General features: G+C 37.3%; 1 protein-coding gene across 1 annotated transcript in view; it reads right to left on the bottom strand.

The window, feature by feature from the left end:
* Nucleotides 1–9,640: 9,640 nt before the first annotated feature.
* LOC148843694 (dehydrogenase/reductase SDR family member FEY-like) overlaps nucleotides 9,641–20,009 on the bottom strand; it is an 85,185-nt gene continuing 74,816 nt past the window's right edge. Inside the window, exon 8 of the mRNA XM_088957163.1 lies at nucleotides 9,641–10,345. Coding sequence (XP_088813289.1) covers nucleotides 10,083–10,345 — 263 coding nt within the window. The 3' untranslated portion in view covers nucleotides 9,641–10,082. The remainder of the gene's footprint in view (nucleotides 10,346–20,009) is intronic.

Here is a 20,009-nt window from a genome sequence, read left to right as displayed (position 1 = left end):
ACAAGCTTAATCTCCCAGAATCTACTCATCTCCACCCAATATTCCATGTGTCATTACTAAAGAAATATGTTGGGACTCAGACTCTTGTCCACAAATGCCTCCCGACTTTCACAGGTGAAGGTGATATCCAAACTGAGCTAAAGACAATGGAAATAGGGTAGTCCAGGAAGTTCTAGTTGAATAGATAGGATCAAAGGACTTCCCCCACATGATGCCACTTGGGAACCTTATTAGCAATTATAAAACTAATTCCCACACATTGACCTTGAGGCCAAGGTCAACCTCAAAGGAGGGGGAGTTGATGGGAACACAAGCCCAACTTAGGCCCATGGACCTAGGCCACCCGTCACTCGACTTACACCTGAGCCCATGTCAACCACCCCTATAGTAGAGATGGTCACAACCATGTGATTAGTTAGGATTTAGTGCATGTAACCGGCCCAACTATATATGAGGCTAAAGGCTAAAGAATTGATTAAGGAGAATATTACCGAGCTTCTCTATCTCTCTCTCTTTCTCCCTCTCTTCTTCTTCTACCCCATCCTCTGCTTTCCTCCATCAATTTCAGGAGTTTGAGTTTTACTCTAAGGGGGCGTTCTTTTTTTGGATTTTGAGAGGGGGAAAAGTTAGTCAATGGGATTTTGGTTCCCATTGACCAAGAATCCCATGCTCTTTTTTTAGATTTATGTGGGGACTAAGGAAATATTATTTTCTTAGGTATCATTTACTCGGGTAAGTGATTCCCATCTCATAGGTGAGTAAATAACTTTCTCACCTAGGGGGAAGTTGCCAACAATTGAATGGGACAAAATGCCCTTTTTAATAATGGATTTTTATGGCTAAAATGATCATTGCTTTATATACATGAGAAATAAAAGAACATGGGTAAATGCACTTATTCGGGTAAGTGCTTCTTAGGAAAAACTTACCTAGGTAACTACATTTACCCGGGTAAGTAACTTACCAAAAAGCGAACGGGGCCTAAGAAACTCCAGAGGTAGGTTGAACTTACCAAAAATACTTCTCCCTTTCATTATACTACCTAATGTTGTATATGAATCAATAAGATTTATATTGATCTCTTCCTCAACAAATTATAGATGTCAACTATCCCTGTTTTCTAATTTTATTTTTAGTATAACTAATAAAGTTGAATGTTTGTAAGTTTGTTCATGTAGACATTAGTTATTTTCTCTCTTACCCTCTTCTCTTCAAGAAAAAAAGAAAACAAACAAACACATATTGAAGTAAAAAGATTTGTTTTCTAAACAATGAACATGGACATAGGTTCAAACTTATAGGTTGAAAGGGAGTAAAGTAAAAAATTAAAGATGGAGAGCAGAGGCTTAGTGGAGATTACATGATGGAGGAAGTCCTTGAGAATAGAAGCTAAAGATTTTCTCTTCGAGGAATTGAAGATTAAGGGACACCCTAGCCTAAAGATTCGGGAAATGAAGAAGGCTATGGTCTTGGTTCAAGGAAAGGAGATGGTTGAATGGCTCATGAAGTTTGTGTCGGAGGCATCAAATAGAGGCAAAAAACTAAGTAGGCAGGAATGCTCATTGGAGACAGGAAGAAGATACTTGATGGAGTGTAAAAGAAACTCAAAAGGTCCATGCATCTCTTTGTCTGAATTCTTTTCTAAAGGTAAGAAGCAAACAATTTGCTTTCCTAAGGAAAAAATAGTCAAGGATGGAAGGAGGTTGCCACAGTGTTGAAGACCTTTCTTACCTCTAGGAGAAAAGTAGAGGGAGGGGTTCCATGGAAGACTACTGCTGAGATGCAAAAGAAGGATACGTTTGTTATGACACACTATTAGAACCTCCCCACGATGACTATTAATTTAAGGAAAGAATGTTGGGAGGACATGCTGGTTTTAGAGGCCAATAGTCCGATCTTGGAGTGGAGGAAAGTTGTTGATTTGTTAACACAAAAATTGAACCTAAAAACCACCTTTATCCTGACCCCCTTTAAAAATTATAAGGCTCTCCTAAATCCTGTTGAAAATCTTATCGAAGTTGAAGCTCTAAGCTTTCAGGATGCATTAGGTTCTTTTTCTTTGTTTAAGTGGTCTCCTTTTTCGAACTCAAAGTTCTTCTTAGTGGAAGATGGTGTGCTTGTTAGAATAATTGGGCTGCCTTTCCACCTGTGGAATCATGAGATAGTAGCCTCCATTGCAGTGTTATGTGGTGCCTGTCTTGATGGAGAGTTCTGGGGAGACCTATAATCAATAGCCTTGTTGTTGAGTGGAGTTAAGTCTGAAGATATACCCTGAAAGATAAGTATTAATGTTGAAGGGTTTTTCATTTTGTGTGGTTGACCTCCTCCACTGAAGCTAGTCTATGGAGGGAGGCTCGACAAGTTGAAGATGAAAGGACAAAAATGCTAGAGCTACATGGCAGGTTGGGGGTAGTGCATTCAAAGAAAGTTAACACTTTCAAAAAATTGGATAGGCAGCCTTTAGGACTTCCTAAAGGTTTCGATAGGCTGGAAGATCAAAATGGCAAAGGTTAAGGAAAAATGTTGGGTGGTCAACTACGTGGAGAGCAAGCTATCAAAAGGGAGGCTAGTAAATCTTATGCTTAGGTGGTAAAAGGTGGTAAGAACCCTGATTTAAATTCAAGTTATAGAAGGAAGGTAAAGGAATCAGACCAGGTTAAACCAAAAAATGGTGAACCTAATTTGGGAGTAGTGGGCACTGAGTGTGACATTATAAAGTCTCACATGTCAAAGCATATTAGCCCGGGTGGGCCTCAAAATTTTGATGGGCTTGCTAAAGAAACAAAAGGTGGGCCACAACTTAAGTTTTCCCAAGCCAAGGTTCAGATAAATGGGTCACGTGACTCACTTAACCTCGAGCTCCTTCTCTCAGGTTTGTGTGTGAGTAGCAATATTGACCCCAACTTCCTTGCAATGGGTCCCAACCAAGAAGTCAAATATTCTCTCTGGATAGGCGAAACTCCAGAAGCATAAAACAATGAGATTTAGAACTTCTTGTAGATAGTGAATACACAGATGAAGAAGGTGGTGATGCTGAAGATTCAACTGATACAGAGAGTTTGAGAAGTATTGAATTGCAAGAAAACTTGGATATGTTATAGGAAGATAGCATTAATACAAATGTTCTTTTTTTAGAAAGAGTCTTTCAAGGGGAAGAAGGGGAGGTGAGGAAGATTAAAAGTATGGCTTCAAAAACTGAGCTTACCACACCCCCTTCCATGAGGGATCAACTACAACCTCTCAGAACACAAACAGAGTTAGTATAAAGGCATAGAATTTTTCAGTGGCCTGTGAAGATAGGCTAGAAAGGAGGGAATAGGAACATGCTTCTCTGGTGGTAAGACTAAATAAAGGTGAAAATTTAACCTTAACCACCTCACTGCAAACGCTAACTAAGGGGAAAGACTTAGCACTACCTGTAATTTCTCAGATGCAAGTCTCGTTTTTTCTTCATTCTCCTACTCCGCAGTCAGGTATGGATGTCCATTTGGTTTCTGTCACTGATATGTGTGTTCAACTTGTTGCAGATACTCTAATATCCCATCCTGAAGGAGTAGATTTGGTGTCTAAAGGAAGGGATGAAGGTGTTGGTAGCAATCATGAACATAAGAACAAGAGTCAACTTGTTATAAAGGTGTGGGGGAGGTAGAGAGAATATGGAAGCTGATCTGTACAAAATGAGGAAATCAAAATGAAGAAAGATTACTTGAAAGGGAATTTTCAGAAGAAGGGATTGCCTAGTGAGGAAGGAGAGGGTGTTGAAATAGAAGGTGATAAGATGACATAATTGACTTCTAAAATAGGAAGAGATTATCAAAATGTTGACCTTGGGGTGGGGAAAGTAGTTAAAACATACCATAGGAAACATGAGGAAAAAAAGAGGAGAAAAAAGAGCATAAAAAGAAGAAAAGGACTGAGCTGCAATGGCTAATATTTGACATTGAGGCTGATATTGTGTTTAGCGGAAGAGGAGAGAGGAGGAAGAACTCTAGGTGAGGAATTGACTTCAGGAGGGACTTTGTTGAAAGCGTGTCCATGAAGATTATCAGTTGGAATGTGAGAGGATTGGGAATTGCTAGAAAAAGGAGGGTAATAAAGGGTTTATTCACAAGAGAGAAGCCTTATATTGTGATGGTGCAAGAGACGAAGCTCTCTGAACTGGATGGAAGATGGATAAGAAGATTTTGGAGGATTAGGGGTGTTACTTGGTCCTCGGCTCCATCTTGGGGTGCCACTGGAGGAATTGTCACTGTCTTGAAGAATGAGGTAGTGGAAGCCATGGAGGAGCTAGTGGGTAGATGTTCTGTTTCCATTAAATTCTATAATGTAAATGATGGATTTTGTTGGGTGCTTACCAATGTGTACGACCCTAATACCTATAGAGAAAGAAATGAATTGTGGGAGGAATTGTATGCAATTAGGAGTTTATGGGATGGACCCTGGTGTTTGGGAGGGGATTTTAATGTCACATACTCAGAGGAATCTAGCAATCATGTACAGTCAATTACAACAAGCATGACAAAATTTAATAGGTTTATAGAAGTTTGCGAGTTGAAAGAAATTCCCTTGTTGCAAGGTAGATTCGTCTGGTCTAACTTTCAAGATAATCCTCTGTGTTCAAAGCTGGATATGTTTCTATTTGACCTAGAATGGGAAAATTACTAGGGAAATGTGGTCTCTAGAGCTTTGCTTAGGGTCACATCAGACCATTGTCCCATCAATATCAGTGTGGAATCCTAATAAGTGGACCTAAACCATTTAGGTTTGAGAATATGTGGTTAACTCATCCGGGTTTTGAAAGCATAGTGAAGGATTGTTGGAACGAGGAGTTAAGGGGAATAAAGTGGAAATGAATCAAATTTCATCAGAAGCTAAAGGGACTGAGTCAAATTGAAGGAGTGGAATAAAGATCACTTTGGTAGGGTAGATGAACAAAAGTTAAGCCCGTTCACACAAATTGAAAAAAAATGGATGAGAGGGAAATCCAAGGGTTGCTGAGTGAGCAGGATAGAGAATCAAGAAGGCAATTGAAGAAGGACCTAGAAGAGGTTTTACTTAGAGAAGAGATTTGCCAGAGGCAGAAGTCAAGGCACAAGTGGATTAAGGAGGGGGATGGGAATACTAAGTTCTTTCATGAGTTGGCAAATGGTAGGAGGAAGAACTTAGTGGCTAGACTAGATCTATAAGGGCAGGTAATTACTAATCAAGAGGATATAGCTAAGACCTTTGTAGATCATTTTAAAGCCATTTTTAGTAGGACTTTGAATGAGAGGATCCCTTTGGAAGGATTGGAATGGCCGAGATTAGAAGGGAAAAAAACAAGGTGGTTAGGAAGGAATATTGAAGAAGAGGAGATTAAAAGGGCAATGTTTATGATGGATATATCTAAGGCGCTAGGTCCCGATGGATTTACTATGGCTTTCTACCAAGATTGTTGGGACATTTTGAAAGAGGATTTATGTGATGCTATTGAGGAATTTATAGAGAATCATATAGTAAGTCCGGGAGTCAATGCCACTTTTTAGGCCTTAATCCATAAGAAAAGAGATGATAACCAACCTAAGGATTTCAGGCTAATTAGTTTGGTAACTAGCATTTATAAAATCTTGGTTAAGGTGTTGTCTTTGAGGCTTAAAGAAGTTCTCCCATCCCTAGTAAGCCAAGCTCAAGGAACCTTTGTATAAGGGAGACAAATAGCAGATTAGATCCTAATTGCTAATGAGTGCATGGAAGATATGAGAAGATCTAAAATAAACGACTTTGTTTGTAAGTTGGATTTAGAAAAGGCATATGATTTGGTGGACTAACATTTTTTGGTACAAGTATTGAGAAATTGTGGATTTAGGAATAAGTGGTGTCATTGGATTTTTGGATGTATTAATTCTTGCCATTACTCTGTCTTGGTTAATGGAGTGGTGAAGGACTTCTTCCCAACCCGTAGAGGTATTAGACAAGGGAACCCTCTATCACCCATCCTCTTCACTCAAATAGCAAAGGTGCTTAGTAAAATGATCTTAAAGGATGATAGAGAAGATGTAATTAAAGGGTGGAGAATAGGTAGGGATGGTATTCTGGTCACCCATCTCCAATTTGTAGATGATATTTTGATTTTCTACGATGGGGATGATATTGAGAAAGTGAAAAATCTCAAGGATCTAGTTAGAAGTTTTGAGAGATTGTCAAATTTGAGTGTCAATTTTGAAAAGAGTTGTGTAGCTGGTGTTAACTTGGAGGATAGGGAGGTGGAGTTTATAGCAAGAAGCTTAGGATGTTCTATCTCGTCCTGGCCTATGACCTACTTGGGGCTTCTACTAGGGGCTAACCTTAGGGAGAGTAGCTTTTGGTGTCTAATGGTAGAAAGGTTCCAAAAAAAGTTAACATCATGGAGAAAAACTACTTATCCTTGGGGGGTAGAATCACGTTGATAAGAGCCACACTTACTAACTTACCAACCTATTTCCTGTCTGTGTTTAGGATACCACCTAGGGAAGCTAAGAAGCTAGAGAAGTTGAGAGATTTTCTTTGGGAGTTGGGGGAAAGTAAGAAGGATGGCTTGATAAAATGGGAGGTAGTATGCTGGAATAAAGAGGAAGGGGGATTGGGGTTAGGGAATTTGATTAAAAAAATAAAGCACTATTGGGGAAGTGGTTGTGGAGGTGGCCAGTGGAGAGAGAGAAACTTTGGCATAAGGTGGTGGGTAGTATTCATGGTCGCTCAGAAAATGGATGGGATGGTAGAGTATCACGTCGGGCAACCTTGGCAACAATTTGGAAAGTTATTCATGGCATTCTTCCTCAGTTTCTTAGTTTTCTCAGGTATGATGTTTGCAATGTTAACTCAGTCCTATTTTGGGAGGATATTTGGGTTAGAGAGGCTCCATTGAAGGACTTTTTCCCTTCTTCGTTCTCTATTTCAAGGTATAAAAAGCATTTTGTGTCAAAGTTTTTTTTTTTTTTTTCCATTATGAATGATCCATTAACACCAGATTGGGACTTTGGGTTTCATAGAGGTTTAAGGGAAGAGGAAATTGTGTCTCTCACAAATCTGCTAAGTCTACTTTTTTGGACCCTTTTGAACCTGATAAATTAGATTTGGACACTCCAACAGAGTAGATCCTTTTCATGCACTTCTTTCTTTAAATCCATTACTCAATCTACCCCCAACCACCCTTTCCCTTTTAAGGAAATTTGGTGCAAGCTTGTCCCCCCTAACGTTATGGCTTTTTGCTGGGAAGTGTATTATGGGAAAATAAACACCTTTGACATTCTACAAAAGAGATGACCTTTTCTCTATCTCTCACCTTCCTGGTGTATTCCTTGTAGGTCACATGGTGAGGACTGTATCCATATACTAATATCTTGTTCATTTACTGCAGAGTTATGGGAGTGGCTCTTCTCATTGTTTGGGTGCAGGTTGGTTAAGCCAACAGATGCAATTTGATTTTTGATCCTGCTTTCTTCCCTTGGCGACATAGAAGAGGAAGAATAATGTGGAGGTGTGCAAGAGCAACGCTGATCTGGTCTATGTGAGAAGAAAGGAATACCGAAATTTTCCAAGAGGAAAGAAGCCTAGAAGAGATGAAGGACTGCATTCTAAATAAGGTGATATTGTGACTAAAATCATTGGACCTATTCCATCAATTCTCATTTAATGATGTTTGGAGGAATTGGTTAGCAGTGGCTAATTGTTCATCCATAGAGAGTAAAGTGAGTATGGCCTGGGAACCCCCTCCTGAAAGATTCTTGAAGCTGAATTTCAACGGAAGTAGTCTAGGTAATCCTGGCTCGTCAGGGATGGGAGGGGTACTAAGGAATGAGAGTGGGAGTGTGGTACCCATAGGAGTTGGAAATTCTACTAGGGCAAAATTTGCTGCCGCTATCCAGGGAGTACAGTTAGCAGTGCAAATAGGTGTGGAAAAACTGATAATAGAAGGGGACTCCAAGGTGGTAGTGGACTGGCTACAAAATCCGTAATCTATAGTGTGGTGTTTTAAGAACAAAATTAAAATATTCAACTGCCTAACAAGTAGCCTGACAGTGAGAATACAATGGGTGGGGAGATCAACAAATTCTATGGTTGATGGTCTTGCAAAGCAAGGGGTTAATAGGGAAAGTTTTTATTGGGCTCAATTGTAGACTGAATTTGTTTTCTATCTTTTGCCATTCTTCCTACTATTAGGAGAGGATGCAGCTCGTGCCTCTCCACGGGAAGCTTGTAACTGGACTAGTTTTTATTAATGAAATTTATCCTTCTTACTTATCATAAAAAAAAAAGATCTGCTTTCTTTCCACTTTTGACACAAAAAATATAAGGAAAACAATTAAACACAATTAAAGATGTATATATAAAATATGGTACTAACATGATATCTGACAACAAGGTTCAAAGTATTGATATGTATTGTGACGATGGCTTACTAACCACCGATTCAAAGGGTAGCCATGCCTTAAGCCAACCCCTCTGAACCAGTTTCAAAAAAAAAAAATAAAAATAAAATAAAACTTAAATAAAGTACTAGTATAGGCTGCGACTTGTGTCGATACTTTGAACCTTGTCTGATAGGATAAACACAAGGCAAGGGTGGAATGGTTTGATATTAAAACATCTGTTGGTATTGGCCATTAATGATACTTAAACCCTTCTTTTTCAAATCAAAGGTATCAAAGCTATTGCCAATCACCACTAGGCCATCCTCCAATGTTATGCAATTAACTAAAATAACATAGGTTTTATTTAACTTGTTGGCTACATGCAACTCAAATAGATGGTGTCATATATTAATGATCAACCAACAAATTTAATAAAACACTAAAACCAATATTTTGTAAATATAAATGAAATAGATGATACATGAAATCCATTAATCTCTAAAAATGGTTTTTAATATTTTTGGATTTACAGAAATAAAATACTAAAAATAAAATAATGACTTTAGTAATTAAAATTGATGACTTTGCATATGATATGTATCTTATAAATGAACATTATATATTTCTATAAATTATTAATTAATATTTTAATTTACAATAAATAACAATATATTTATTATTTACAGAAATAAAAGAATTATTTACAAAATTAACTTAATGTACATTAGTAATTTTTAAGAAGTCTACAGTATTTGACTAGCATATTAAGAATGCCAGATGAAGTTCGCATATTTTTTGTTTATATACAAAAGTATAAATAATAACAAAAAATTGGTTTAATAATTAAAATATAATAGTTGCATACTGATTGTATCTTGGACCACCTATATTCTCGTGAATATAATATATTTTTTAGATTGATTATGGTTCAAAGCATCGATATGCAGAAATGCAAATTTGTAAGAATTTGAAACTAATACACATGCATCGATATCATGAAATATTTTGAAACTTTATACAACTCAAGTGTTATTAATGTATTTGTCAAATTTGTAAGAATTTTCATGTTGTATTCAAGCGTATCCATATATTTAAACCATATAGACGTATATCGCCATTATCAATATGATTTGCGACATTTAAATTTTGAACCTTGATAGTCCATAGGCTGGCTATATGGTCTCTTTTATGGCTTAATAGCTTGCCTTTTTTTTTTTTTTCTTTATTAATATGGGATGCATGAATCAAGGTTCAAAGTATTACAATGTGTGTACAATATGGAATAGAAACATTCATAATATCATTCCTGAAATATCAGACAGAAAAGTACAAAAAACAGGTGCTTTACATGTCTGATTCTGAAAATTTGGGCATCAAGCAAGTATTTTGATACTTTGAAACTTGGCTTGAAGAGGTTATTCATGGGGTTTGGTTTTATGGAAGGACCTACAAGAGGCTGTTTATGAGGGATGTTGGATGAAAATCTAAGACATTGATTGCTTAGAAATTCTCGGTTTTTTGGACTGGTCTCTTCCAAAGTCTCCGAATCAGCATTCTTATTAAGACTAATAATCAAATCAGGCAATGATATTAGAAATGAAAGTGAATGATTACAATTTGAGACAGTCAGACAGTGAAAAACTCGTTACTCAAAAGAATGTAAAGCTGTCGGCTGCGTATGTAACTGTTTGCAGCATCCGTGTCAGTGAAGTCTTATTCTCTTTTTGCTACATATCGGCACTCAACTACATCACCTTCTAATAGCTTATCCACGGCATCTGAAGGAAGCCCGATCATTTCCAAAGTTTTCTCCCATACTTTGTAAGAAGTTTCCAAGTTGTGTGCTTCTTCAGAAGCATTCATTGGACGGCAATCATGAGATATGCAAGCACAAACAGGCCACTCATCAGCCTTCAACACCCCACAGTACTCGGGGACCTGGGGATCAGTGGCAGCAAAAAGTGCGCTTCTAGAACCTGGAATAGTAAAACAATGTAGGCATCTCTATCTAGGACATGGAATGTGTAATTGCAATTAACTTTCTGATCAAAGAAAAAATTGCAGTGAATTTCCAAGGAATTGGACAAAAAAAAAACACTGTTTTTATCTCAATAATAATAACCATCACCATCAGTGCTCATTGTCAGGATGGTTTCTTATTGTGTAAATGCCCACTGAACGATGATAATTATTAGGGAAATTATCTAAAACCTTCCAACTTATGTTGATAATTTGATATTGTTCTAAAATTTCCGGTCATTGGTCATGTTTTCTTCTAGTCTCATAAGAATAACTGTTAAATGACAAAAATGGCCCTGACACATGCTAACCAAAATGGCCCTTATGTCATATTTTGTAATGTTAATGTAACCAAAATACCTTTGATACATGCTAACCATCTCTCTCCTCCCCACCCAAAAAGAACAGGATGTTTTACAAACTATAAACCTTCAAACTGTAGGGTTATTAACTTATCCAATTAGATCTACTTTTTGTCAATCAGTTTGTTCCAAGTCAAACTCATGTTATAAAAGTAGGCAAGGAAGCACATTCATCTAGCTGTCCATTGCTATGCCAAAATCCAAATATTAAAATTGGATTGTCTAATATTTGCGAAGATTTAAATGTTGATCATGATCCATCTAATGCACCAATACCTAAGATTAATCTACCCTCATGCCCATGCAATTTTGGTCCCTCATTTGAAGGTTGCTGGCATTTTGTTCATTTGTGGAATATCCATTATTCAGGGGTATTTTGGGCAATTATGAAAATATGTCTAAAGAATATAATATGAATGGTGGGTAAAGTGATTATTTTACATTTGTATTTGTCATTTGATGGAAGTTGGACATTATTAGTAATGCCAAGGAAGGTGTTAGGGAACTTTCTTTTTTTTTTCATCAACAAGAGAATTTTCTAGATACTAGTAAGTGTGCATGTGTTTTTCATGTTATAATTTTCGATGATGATAATGGTAATAATAGTGTATTTAAAATTTTTTATAAAATTTATGTATTTTTTGTTTTTATATATTTTTATTATTTAATTATGACGTCATTGATTGACCCATTTGACTTGTATGGTTGAATTGCTTACTTGACACTTGGACAAAATAAGGTTTTGTTTTTGGATCATTTTTTAAATGTGTTTTATATTATTAAAAGTATTGGATATAAATCTAATTAATAGAATTTATTTATGAGAAAAATACTTAAATAGTGAGATAACAATATTTAATATCTCATATGACAAATGGAAATGACACTTTTTAAAGATATTAAAAGAAATGCTCATTGGGTTCTAAGAAAAATTAATGAAATAATGAATATATGGAATCTTGATATTAATGCCAATAGTGACAGTTGTGTATAACATGTTAAACCTTACACATCTTTGCCATACCATAGTGTTTTTATATTATATGTAATGCGGGGTTTTATGAATGACAAGAAGGGGCCTTTTAGATTTTGTATTTATAATAGCTTTTTTAATTTTGTTGCTTAAGTTAGTAAAGTAGGGTTTGGTTAAAGAGCCATTTGAGGCAAACTGATAACAAATTTTAAAGCTTTGTCATTTACTTATCAAAGAGGATGGCATCAGTTAATAGTTGTTTCCAATGCAAAAGTGATGGTGGAGGCATTGAATGGCAATGAGCCATCGATATCTTGAAGTTTAAGTTATTGCATAGATAAAATTAGGAAACTTGCAAACAATATTCTTTTGTCATTTTTCTTTACAATTCTCGACCTTTCACTAAACCTACTCATATTGTATCCTAAAAGGTTGGACTTTTGAATCAATGTTGTATATAAGAGAGACCCCTACTTGTAAGGCAGCAACAAACGAATCGGATTTGGATCAGATTGAGCAAAATCCAAATCAGATACAACTACTGAAAGCTTGCATTTGAATTCAATCCAAAATCCAATCGGATTTGGTTTTAATTTGACTGTGCATTCATTTACAAAATAAAAAATAAAAAGTTAATTGCTTTTCAACTTTTATATATAATAAATTAATATAAATATAATATTGAATTTATTATATATAAATTCATATATAATATAATTTATAAAAATATATTTTTATAATTTTAAGTATAATTATATAACTTTTATATATTAAAACCAATAAATATTACAATATAATCGGATTCAGATTTTGATTTGGGATCGACAAAGTCAAATCTGATCTCAATTTAATTATTAATCAAAAGCAGATTGCAAAATCTGAATTATGGATGTGTTGAATTTTTTATATTTCTATATGCATAAAAATAATTCTGATACGTCACACTTATTTTTTTGTTTAATATGTAAATATACGATATTGTACATGTGCCCAATTTTGTTTTGCAATACTTATGTATTTTTTGTGTTTTTATCTTTTATTAATTTTTATTATTTAATTATGACATTAAAGGGCAACAAATTTGACCCAAAAGTAGAATATTAATCTTCACCAAAAAGTAAAATAATTTCATCTTTGGTTAGTTTAGATTATGTATTTCATTATCATCATCAATAAAAATGATTTTTGTTTATTACCCTTATTTTGTTAATTTGATTAACAAAACTATCATAAATTTCTTAAACTACCCTTATGGTTTAGCTAATTGACTAACTCTACCTCTACTGTTAGTACCTGTAAGTTTTTGGACAATTGTCTAAAACCTCATTGCCATTAATGTTACTAACGAAAGACAAAAAAGACTATTTTACCCATTATTCTCTTTCAAAATTTCAAAATGAAATAGGAAAAAGGGGGGGGGGGGGGAGAGAGTACAAGTCGAGAAAAAGGGAGGGAGTATGTACCAGCGATGCAACCGTTGGTGGTGGATGGTGGAACAGAGGAGGGTGGAGGCAGGGAGATTATACTCATTGCTGGTGGACAGTGGAACAGGGGATGACGCAAGCTGCAGCAATGATTCCATCAATTGAGGTTTAGCACCAGGAAAGAAAGAGGACAGTGGCGCCCACGAAGAGGACAGTTGAGGTTTAACGCTAGGAAACGATTCCGTCAGCCAACTATTTTCTGCCACTTAAAGCTCTACACGAATAAAGAAGCTGCGTGTACACTAGATATCAACAGCAGTAGATGGATATCATTCGGATAATTCTCCTCAACTCACTCTTTAACACGTTTCTCTGTTCACTTTTTGCTTGAGGAATGGCACAAGTTAGCATCTACAAGGCTGCGATGCTGGCCTGCCTCGTGATGGCGATACTCTCAGCGGCAGCTGCTACCGCATCGGAGCAGAAGAATGAGATGGCTCGAGCCTTCAATGGTCCCTAGGTCCAGATTTGCTCTGCCTATCTTTGACACGATCCTCTGCTCGTCTCTACTGGGACTGTTGTTTGTTCATGAGATTTCCTAATTAATGTTATTAGTAGTGTTTCTTGTTCATTCATTATTTGTATTTTCTCTGTTTCCGATTTCAAATTCATGAATATGATTATGTAATAGCATATTGAGACTTAAAAAAGGCATGAACCGAGTGAACTATTTACTATCGACCTACCTCCTCAAACCTCAGGCCGAGCAACCTCTTATTCCCATTCTCCATGATAAACTTTGAGACCTCAAACCTCAAACCGAGCACCGGGTTTCATATGAAGCCCTTCTCGTCTGATGATTTCCCTCTTGGGATCAGCAACGCAGTTTTCGATTCAAGCTTGCAACGAACTGAAAAAGGAGAAATCGCTTGAAGGACTGAAAGAGGGCATCGTTCAATAAGCTGAGAGATGTAGTTCATTTGTATTTCGTTATTTGGGAATTCCTTCATCAATCTAACTTCTTGCTTTGACTTAACAAATTCGACTCTATTCAACCTTGTGAGAGATTGTCCTTCATTGGAAGAAATCTGAACGAAAGAACGAGTCTAGGAGAAGAGAAATTCAGTACAGAATTAAGGAAGAACAACCAAATTCAGACTTTGAAATTGACTTTGGACAAGTGTCTAAGCGGTGCAACATGTGAGAAGCTTGGAACAGGTTGAACATTGAGCCTTTGCTTTGGCTACTCAAAACGGGGGGAGGGGGAAGGAGGGCATAAGAAAAATTTGAAATGCTCACACTGTGGGGTAGAGAGACACACTAAAGATACTTGCTGGATGTTGTATCCTCATCTGAAACCAGCAACTCTTAAGAAAGAAAAACCAAGGGGCAAGGAACCTACTAGGGGGCAAGGAACCTATGGGCATGTGGCCAGTTCAAATAGGGTTGATGGTGGACCTAAGACAGCTACTTCTTATGCTTCTCCTCTATGAGATGGACAACAAATACTTCCAATAGCTTTCCAGAGTTAATAGCTGTTCCACTGCCCAAGACCAGAGATTCCACCCCCTACCAAGATCGAGAAATGGGGAGGTCACTGGCCCCTCTCTTGACTGCCTCTACAAAAGAAACTTTTGTCCCCCTCTTAACAAAGAATGACTATTTTAGAGATTTCGGACAGCTGTCTCGGCCTCTTTTGTCAAGAGGTTATAGATTTCTTGACCCTCAATTTGGTAAGAATTATTTAACCAAGGATGTCACCTTTCAAAAAAAAAAAAAAAAAGGAATTTACCTTCCTTGATCCCACTCATTTCGTTCAGTTATCTTGTCCTCTTCAGAGGGAGAGTTCCAATGAAGATTGGACTCTTTTTTACCTTCTTATTCCTACATTTAATGGTGCTTTTAGTCCTTAATGTTGATAGCTCTCCTTATATGCCACTGTCACAGGTTTTCACCCTTGCAGGTTTCTAGGTGCAAGAAGTAGCCCCAGTATTGAACATCCACCACTTTGGATTCTATTAATGATCCAACTACTTTGGATTCTGACCCTAATGTTCCTATTGCAGTCCGTAAAGGAAAATAGTAGTCTACTAAGCCATCTTCCTCTACCTCTGTCTAACCTAATTTTAATTATGCCTCTTACAATGCTTTATCTCCCTCCCTTTATGCCTATATCTCTGCTATTTACAATATTCCTATTCTGAACAGTGCTATAGAGGCAGTATAGTCACTACATTGGAAGGATGCTATGGATTAAGAGATGGAAGTACTCACTAAGAACCAACATGGGAGCTTGTTCATTGCCTATACCCGACCGGCGAAAAAGGGTATACTCAGATAAATAGTATTGATTACTAGGAGACCTTTACCCAATGGCCAAGATGAATTCCATTTGTTTGATCATGTCTCTTGTTGCCCACTTCTCTTGGCTTTTATATTAGATGTATGTGAACAATGCCTTTCTCAATGGTTATATTCAAGAAGAGGTAATATGGTATTGCCTCCAAAGTATTCTAGGTAGTGGAAAAATTGTGCCACTTGAAGAAATCTCTCTATGGCCTCAAACAATCACCTAGGGCTTGGTTTGATAGATTTAAAAAGCTCTCATTAAGATTAGGTTCAAGCAATCTCAAGCTGACCACACTCTGTCTATAAGGAGATTTAGTAGCCTTGTAACCATGTTGATAATGTTCATTGATGATGTTGACATCATTGGAGGTAATACATCTAGAATCGTAGAACTAAAAGCATTTATTGCTTGATTTTTATATCAATGATCTTGGCAATCTCAAATACTTCCTTGGATTAAGGTGGTAAGGTCAAATAAAGGAATCTAAATTTCACAGAGGAATTATGTTCTTGATTTGCTTCAAGAAGTGGGGAAATTGGGATCTAACTTGTTCATAAAAAAAAGGGACTAAGCCCACTAAGACTCCTATTGATCCCAATCTCAAGTTGGAGGTTGATGATGAGGACACTCCCAAATAAGGCTGTCTACCAGAGATTAGTTGGCCACCTTTATCTTTACTTGACCAGGCCTAATATATTGTATGCTACAAGTGCTGCAATTTAGTATATGCATAAGCCTAGAACATTACATATGCAAGCAGTAATGATACAATGTAGAGTCAATGAGAGAAAACCACTTATGTTATCTCTCCCCATTACAAGACCCCTCTCTTACAGTTATGCCCAGAAAAGAGTTTCTCATTCCACCCCTTGTTTGGCAAATGCATCTGTAAAGGAATTAGCACTACACATACAGTCTTACACCAACTGAAACTTACTTACACGTTTCTTGTTAGCCTACTAAATTTATTCTTTTCATTCTTGTAAATCCACATCTTCAATTCCTCACTTCGTAGCCAATTTACCACCGATTGTGAGTCCCCTTCTACAATTAATTTCCTAACGTTCAAAGTCCTCTCCCTCTGTATACTCATCATCGCCAAAACTTCAGCTCTAAGAAAGTCTTTCTCCCCCATCAGTCCTGATTATAAAGCAATTATCTTCCCCTATTCATCCCTAAGTACACCTCCAATTCCTCATAAACTTGGATTTCCCAAAGTTAAGTTTGATGAACCCTCTTTCATTTGGAGACAAAGTTGTTAGACGGTTATGCCCTTTAGCTCCAATCGGATTGGTGTACCTTTTTCACATTTATTGTAAATGAATAAAGCACATAATTGATTCATGTCATTGTGGTGTATTTCTGTGTAATACCCTTAAACTGGAAACTTATGAGACTCATGTTGGTTTAGAATCTTCACAGCCGTTGGATAGATCTAGGGAGATTTATCCTGCCAAAGTTGACACTAATATACCGCCAAGTTGGTTGGAGTGGCTTGTCTCAGTTGCTAGGGTGAGACCTGAGGTACATGCAGTGTGGATTTTCTTGAAACCCTGAACCGGACCAAAATTCCAGTATTGCCCTGGACCTTGGAGATAGATGGGCCAAACTGGAGTGTTACACCTGATCCCTAGACTCGATTATGGTATTGCACTGGGTGTCGGATTGGACTGTCTTTGATATGCCAATCAGTGAGATCCTTAGAGGGGGTCAAAACCTGGGTATGTTGGGACAGTCCAAGAATTCATCTGAGTGGGTTATCATAGTGACAAGATCAACCCCTTTGTCGGATAAAGTGAATGATCGGGGATGCACTCTCTCTGATGGAAACCTAAATTGCCGCCAGTTGATTTCAACCGTTGAAATTTGTTTTTTCAAAATATATTTATATAAAGATATACATATATATTATGGTTTCAAAATGTTTGCAAAAAGTTTAATTCCCAAGATCCATGTGAGTAGAGAGTGCAATGCTGTTCCTTGCAGCCGAGGGAGAGGTCCTCTCTTGTCGGGCAGTGTTTGATCATTATGGGTTGAGAGGTTAAGTGTAAGACCATTGAGGGTAATGCCTGATGGGCTAATCTTGCATCTGCCCATAGTCCTTGGGTTTTCATAAGGTGGCTGGACCCAAGGACCATTTAGTGTAAATGTTGGGCCCATTAAGAGCCCATGGTGATGGACTCAGGGGTTCACTGTCTCCAACAGTGAATTCGGCCAGGCCTTGTAACGAAGGCTGGGCTGAACCCTTGTGGATGATGTGTAGATCAATGTTTGGGTCCCATGCCATACAAGGATAGCCAACTGGGCAACAGCTTAAGAGGTTTAAGTGAGCACATAGACTTAATGGGCCTAAAGCCCATTCGAACTGGCTTAATAAGATTAATTAAATAGGGGGCGGTACTGGGATTTGGATTAGATGATAAGATAAGGAATTATCCCTATCCACTCAAAGAATCCAGATCCAAATAAAGATTTGGATCAAGAAACTCCTAATTTGATTAGGAAGACTGATCTTTATCTGCAGATAAGATAAGGGATTATCCTTATCTCTTAAAGAGAGTCCAGATCCAAATATAAGATTTGGATTAGGAAACTCCTAATGGAATTAGGAGAACCTCTCTTTAAGGCTATAAATAGGAGAGCAAGGATGACCTCCAAACTCACTCACAGTCTGCTGAATTAAGAGAAAAAGACAACTCACAGTTTGACTGCTCCTGTCTTTTGCTCTTTTCTTCCTGTTCTTGCCACCCCTGCCCAGTTCGATCTCCACCTATGGGAGTGTTCAAGAACCATTCTTGATATTGCTTCTTGCTAGAAGAGGCAATCTGAAGTTGTGCTCACCAGCCCTTAACTACATTCTTGCTGAAGAATTCGGTTCTTGCTGAAGAGTCGTCCTGCTGATTCTGCTTCACATCACATTGTGTCATCTTCAGTGGGAGCAGATATTGGTTTTTCTCCTTGGACGTGAACACCTTCGTTGGGAGTTACTGTTACTCCATATCAGGTATATCCCTCTCCTCCCTTTTGGTTTCAGATCTGGTCCAGTTTGTTTCAAGGTTGATCATTGAAAATGCAGTTTTCTAAAATAGGGAATGCGATTCCCAGATGGGAGAGAGAGGAATTTTTGAAATTTCGCCCAACCTTCTTGTAGGGTTCGGCCATCCATATGATGGATCTCTCATCCCTTTCAAAAGTATGATTAACAGCAATCTCGTTTTAAACATTAGGTTGCAATTGTTTGTGCTATAAACATCGGACTAGTGTAAACTTGCACTCCGGTTTGTTACAATCCATTTGTCCCATGTTGGTAGTATGGGATGCTAATGTGAGGCATCCCACATCAGTAGTATGGGATGCTGTTGTGGGGTATATATGTGCTTGGGTTCCCTCCCTCTAACTGCCAGCTTTTAGAGGCGAGTTCTCCTAAGTCACATAACACAATCTGGTTTTGCCTGTGTTTGTTTGCGATGTTTTTATACATCATAAGAGAGAGAAAAACTGCATTCAAGTCGACTTTTACATCAAGATTCGATGGAAAGTTATCATCAATAAAATCAATGTAAGCTCCAGTCCCCATTTATAGCATTGTGCACCAAATGAAATCAGTGTAAATGGGAATGAAGCTCTGGTCTCCATTTACACCTTTTAAACCAGATTGATTAAAAAGTGAGAAGTGGTCTTTTGTATTGACACTGCAAACAAATGCAACCATAGAGAAAGTTTTCAGGGTTTTCAACCAGTGGACCACCCTAATCATTATTGTTGCAATTATGCCTTCTTTGCTTTTTTCATTTTTCAAGAATATTCTTGAATTCCTTTCAGATTGTTCATAACGTTACTGCTCTAGTATGCCAAAACTTCTTTCTTCTTTCTTCTTCTTTTCTGTTCAATCACTCTAATCTCTTTCACAATTAAGAGGTTAGGCCCCAATTACAACTCAATTAAACATTTCATGGGCTTGCGATAGAGTCTATTTAAATGTGAAGCAGACCCTGAAAGAGTTAAGTTTGTGTTAGTTAAGAAATGACCACTTAGAAGGGGATTTCACTTTTCTTCTCATAGAGAGAAGGTTCTTTTCCCTCCTTAAACCTTGCTTTAAGTAGGGTAACATGTAACACCCTAAGAGAAGGGCAGAGTGAAGTTATCCAACCATTTTCCTCTTCTATATAAACCCTTCTCCTACAAGGAGAGGGGACTAATTTTATTCTAAACTTAAGTTTTAGCAATGAGAAAGACAACAAAATGACAAAGCGAAAATGAGGCATGGAGAACTAAGAAAGAAAAAGTCTAGCCTATGAGCCTATGTGAAAGTAGAAAAGAAGATGATCAAAGTCACACCTCTAGAAGTTTGATTCTCAATTGAAGTTGGATCAATTTAAGACTAGGAAGAAAGGGAATGCCAATGTGGCTATGTGGCTATTGCTACTAATACTCAGACATCCTCATCTTAATACTCAACTACCATGGGATCTAGTAATGGCTTATAGTTTAGCTTGAGAACTGTGCATCTAG

This window comes from Nelumbo lutea, chromosome 8 (assembly GCF_056320005.1).
Source record: "Nelumbo lutea isolate HS-2025 chromosome 8, American lotus-T2T, whole genome shotgun sequence".
NCBI classification, from domain to species: Eukaryota; Viridiplantae; Streptophyta; class Magnoliopsida; order Proteales; family Nelumbonaceae; genus Nelumbo; species Nelumbo lutea.
The sequence above is the reverse complement of the archived record's forward strand: the minus strand, read 5'-3'. Positions and strand labels throughout refer to the sequence as shown.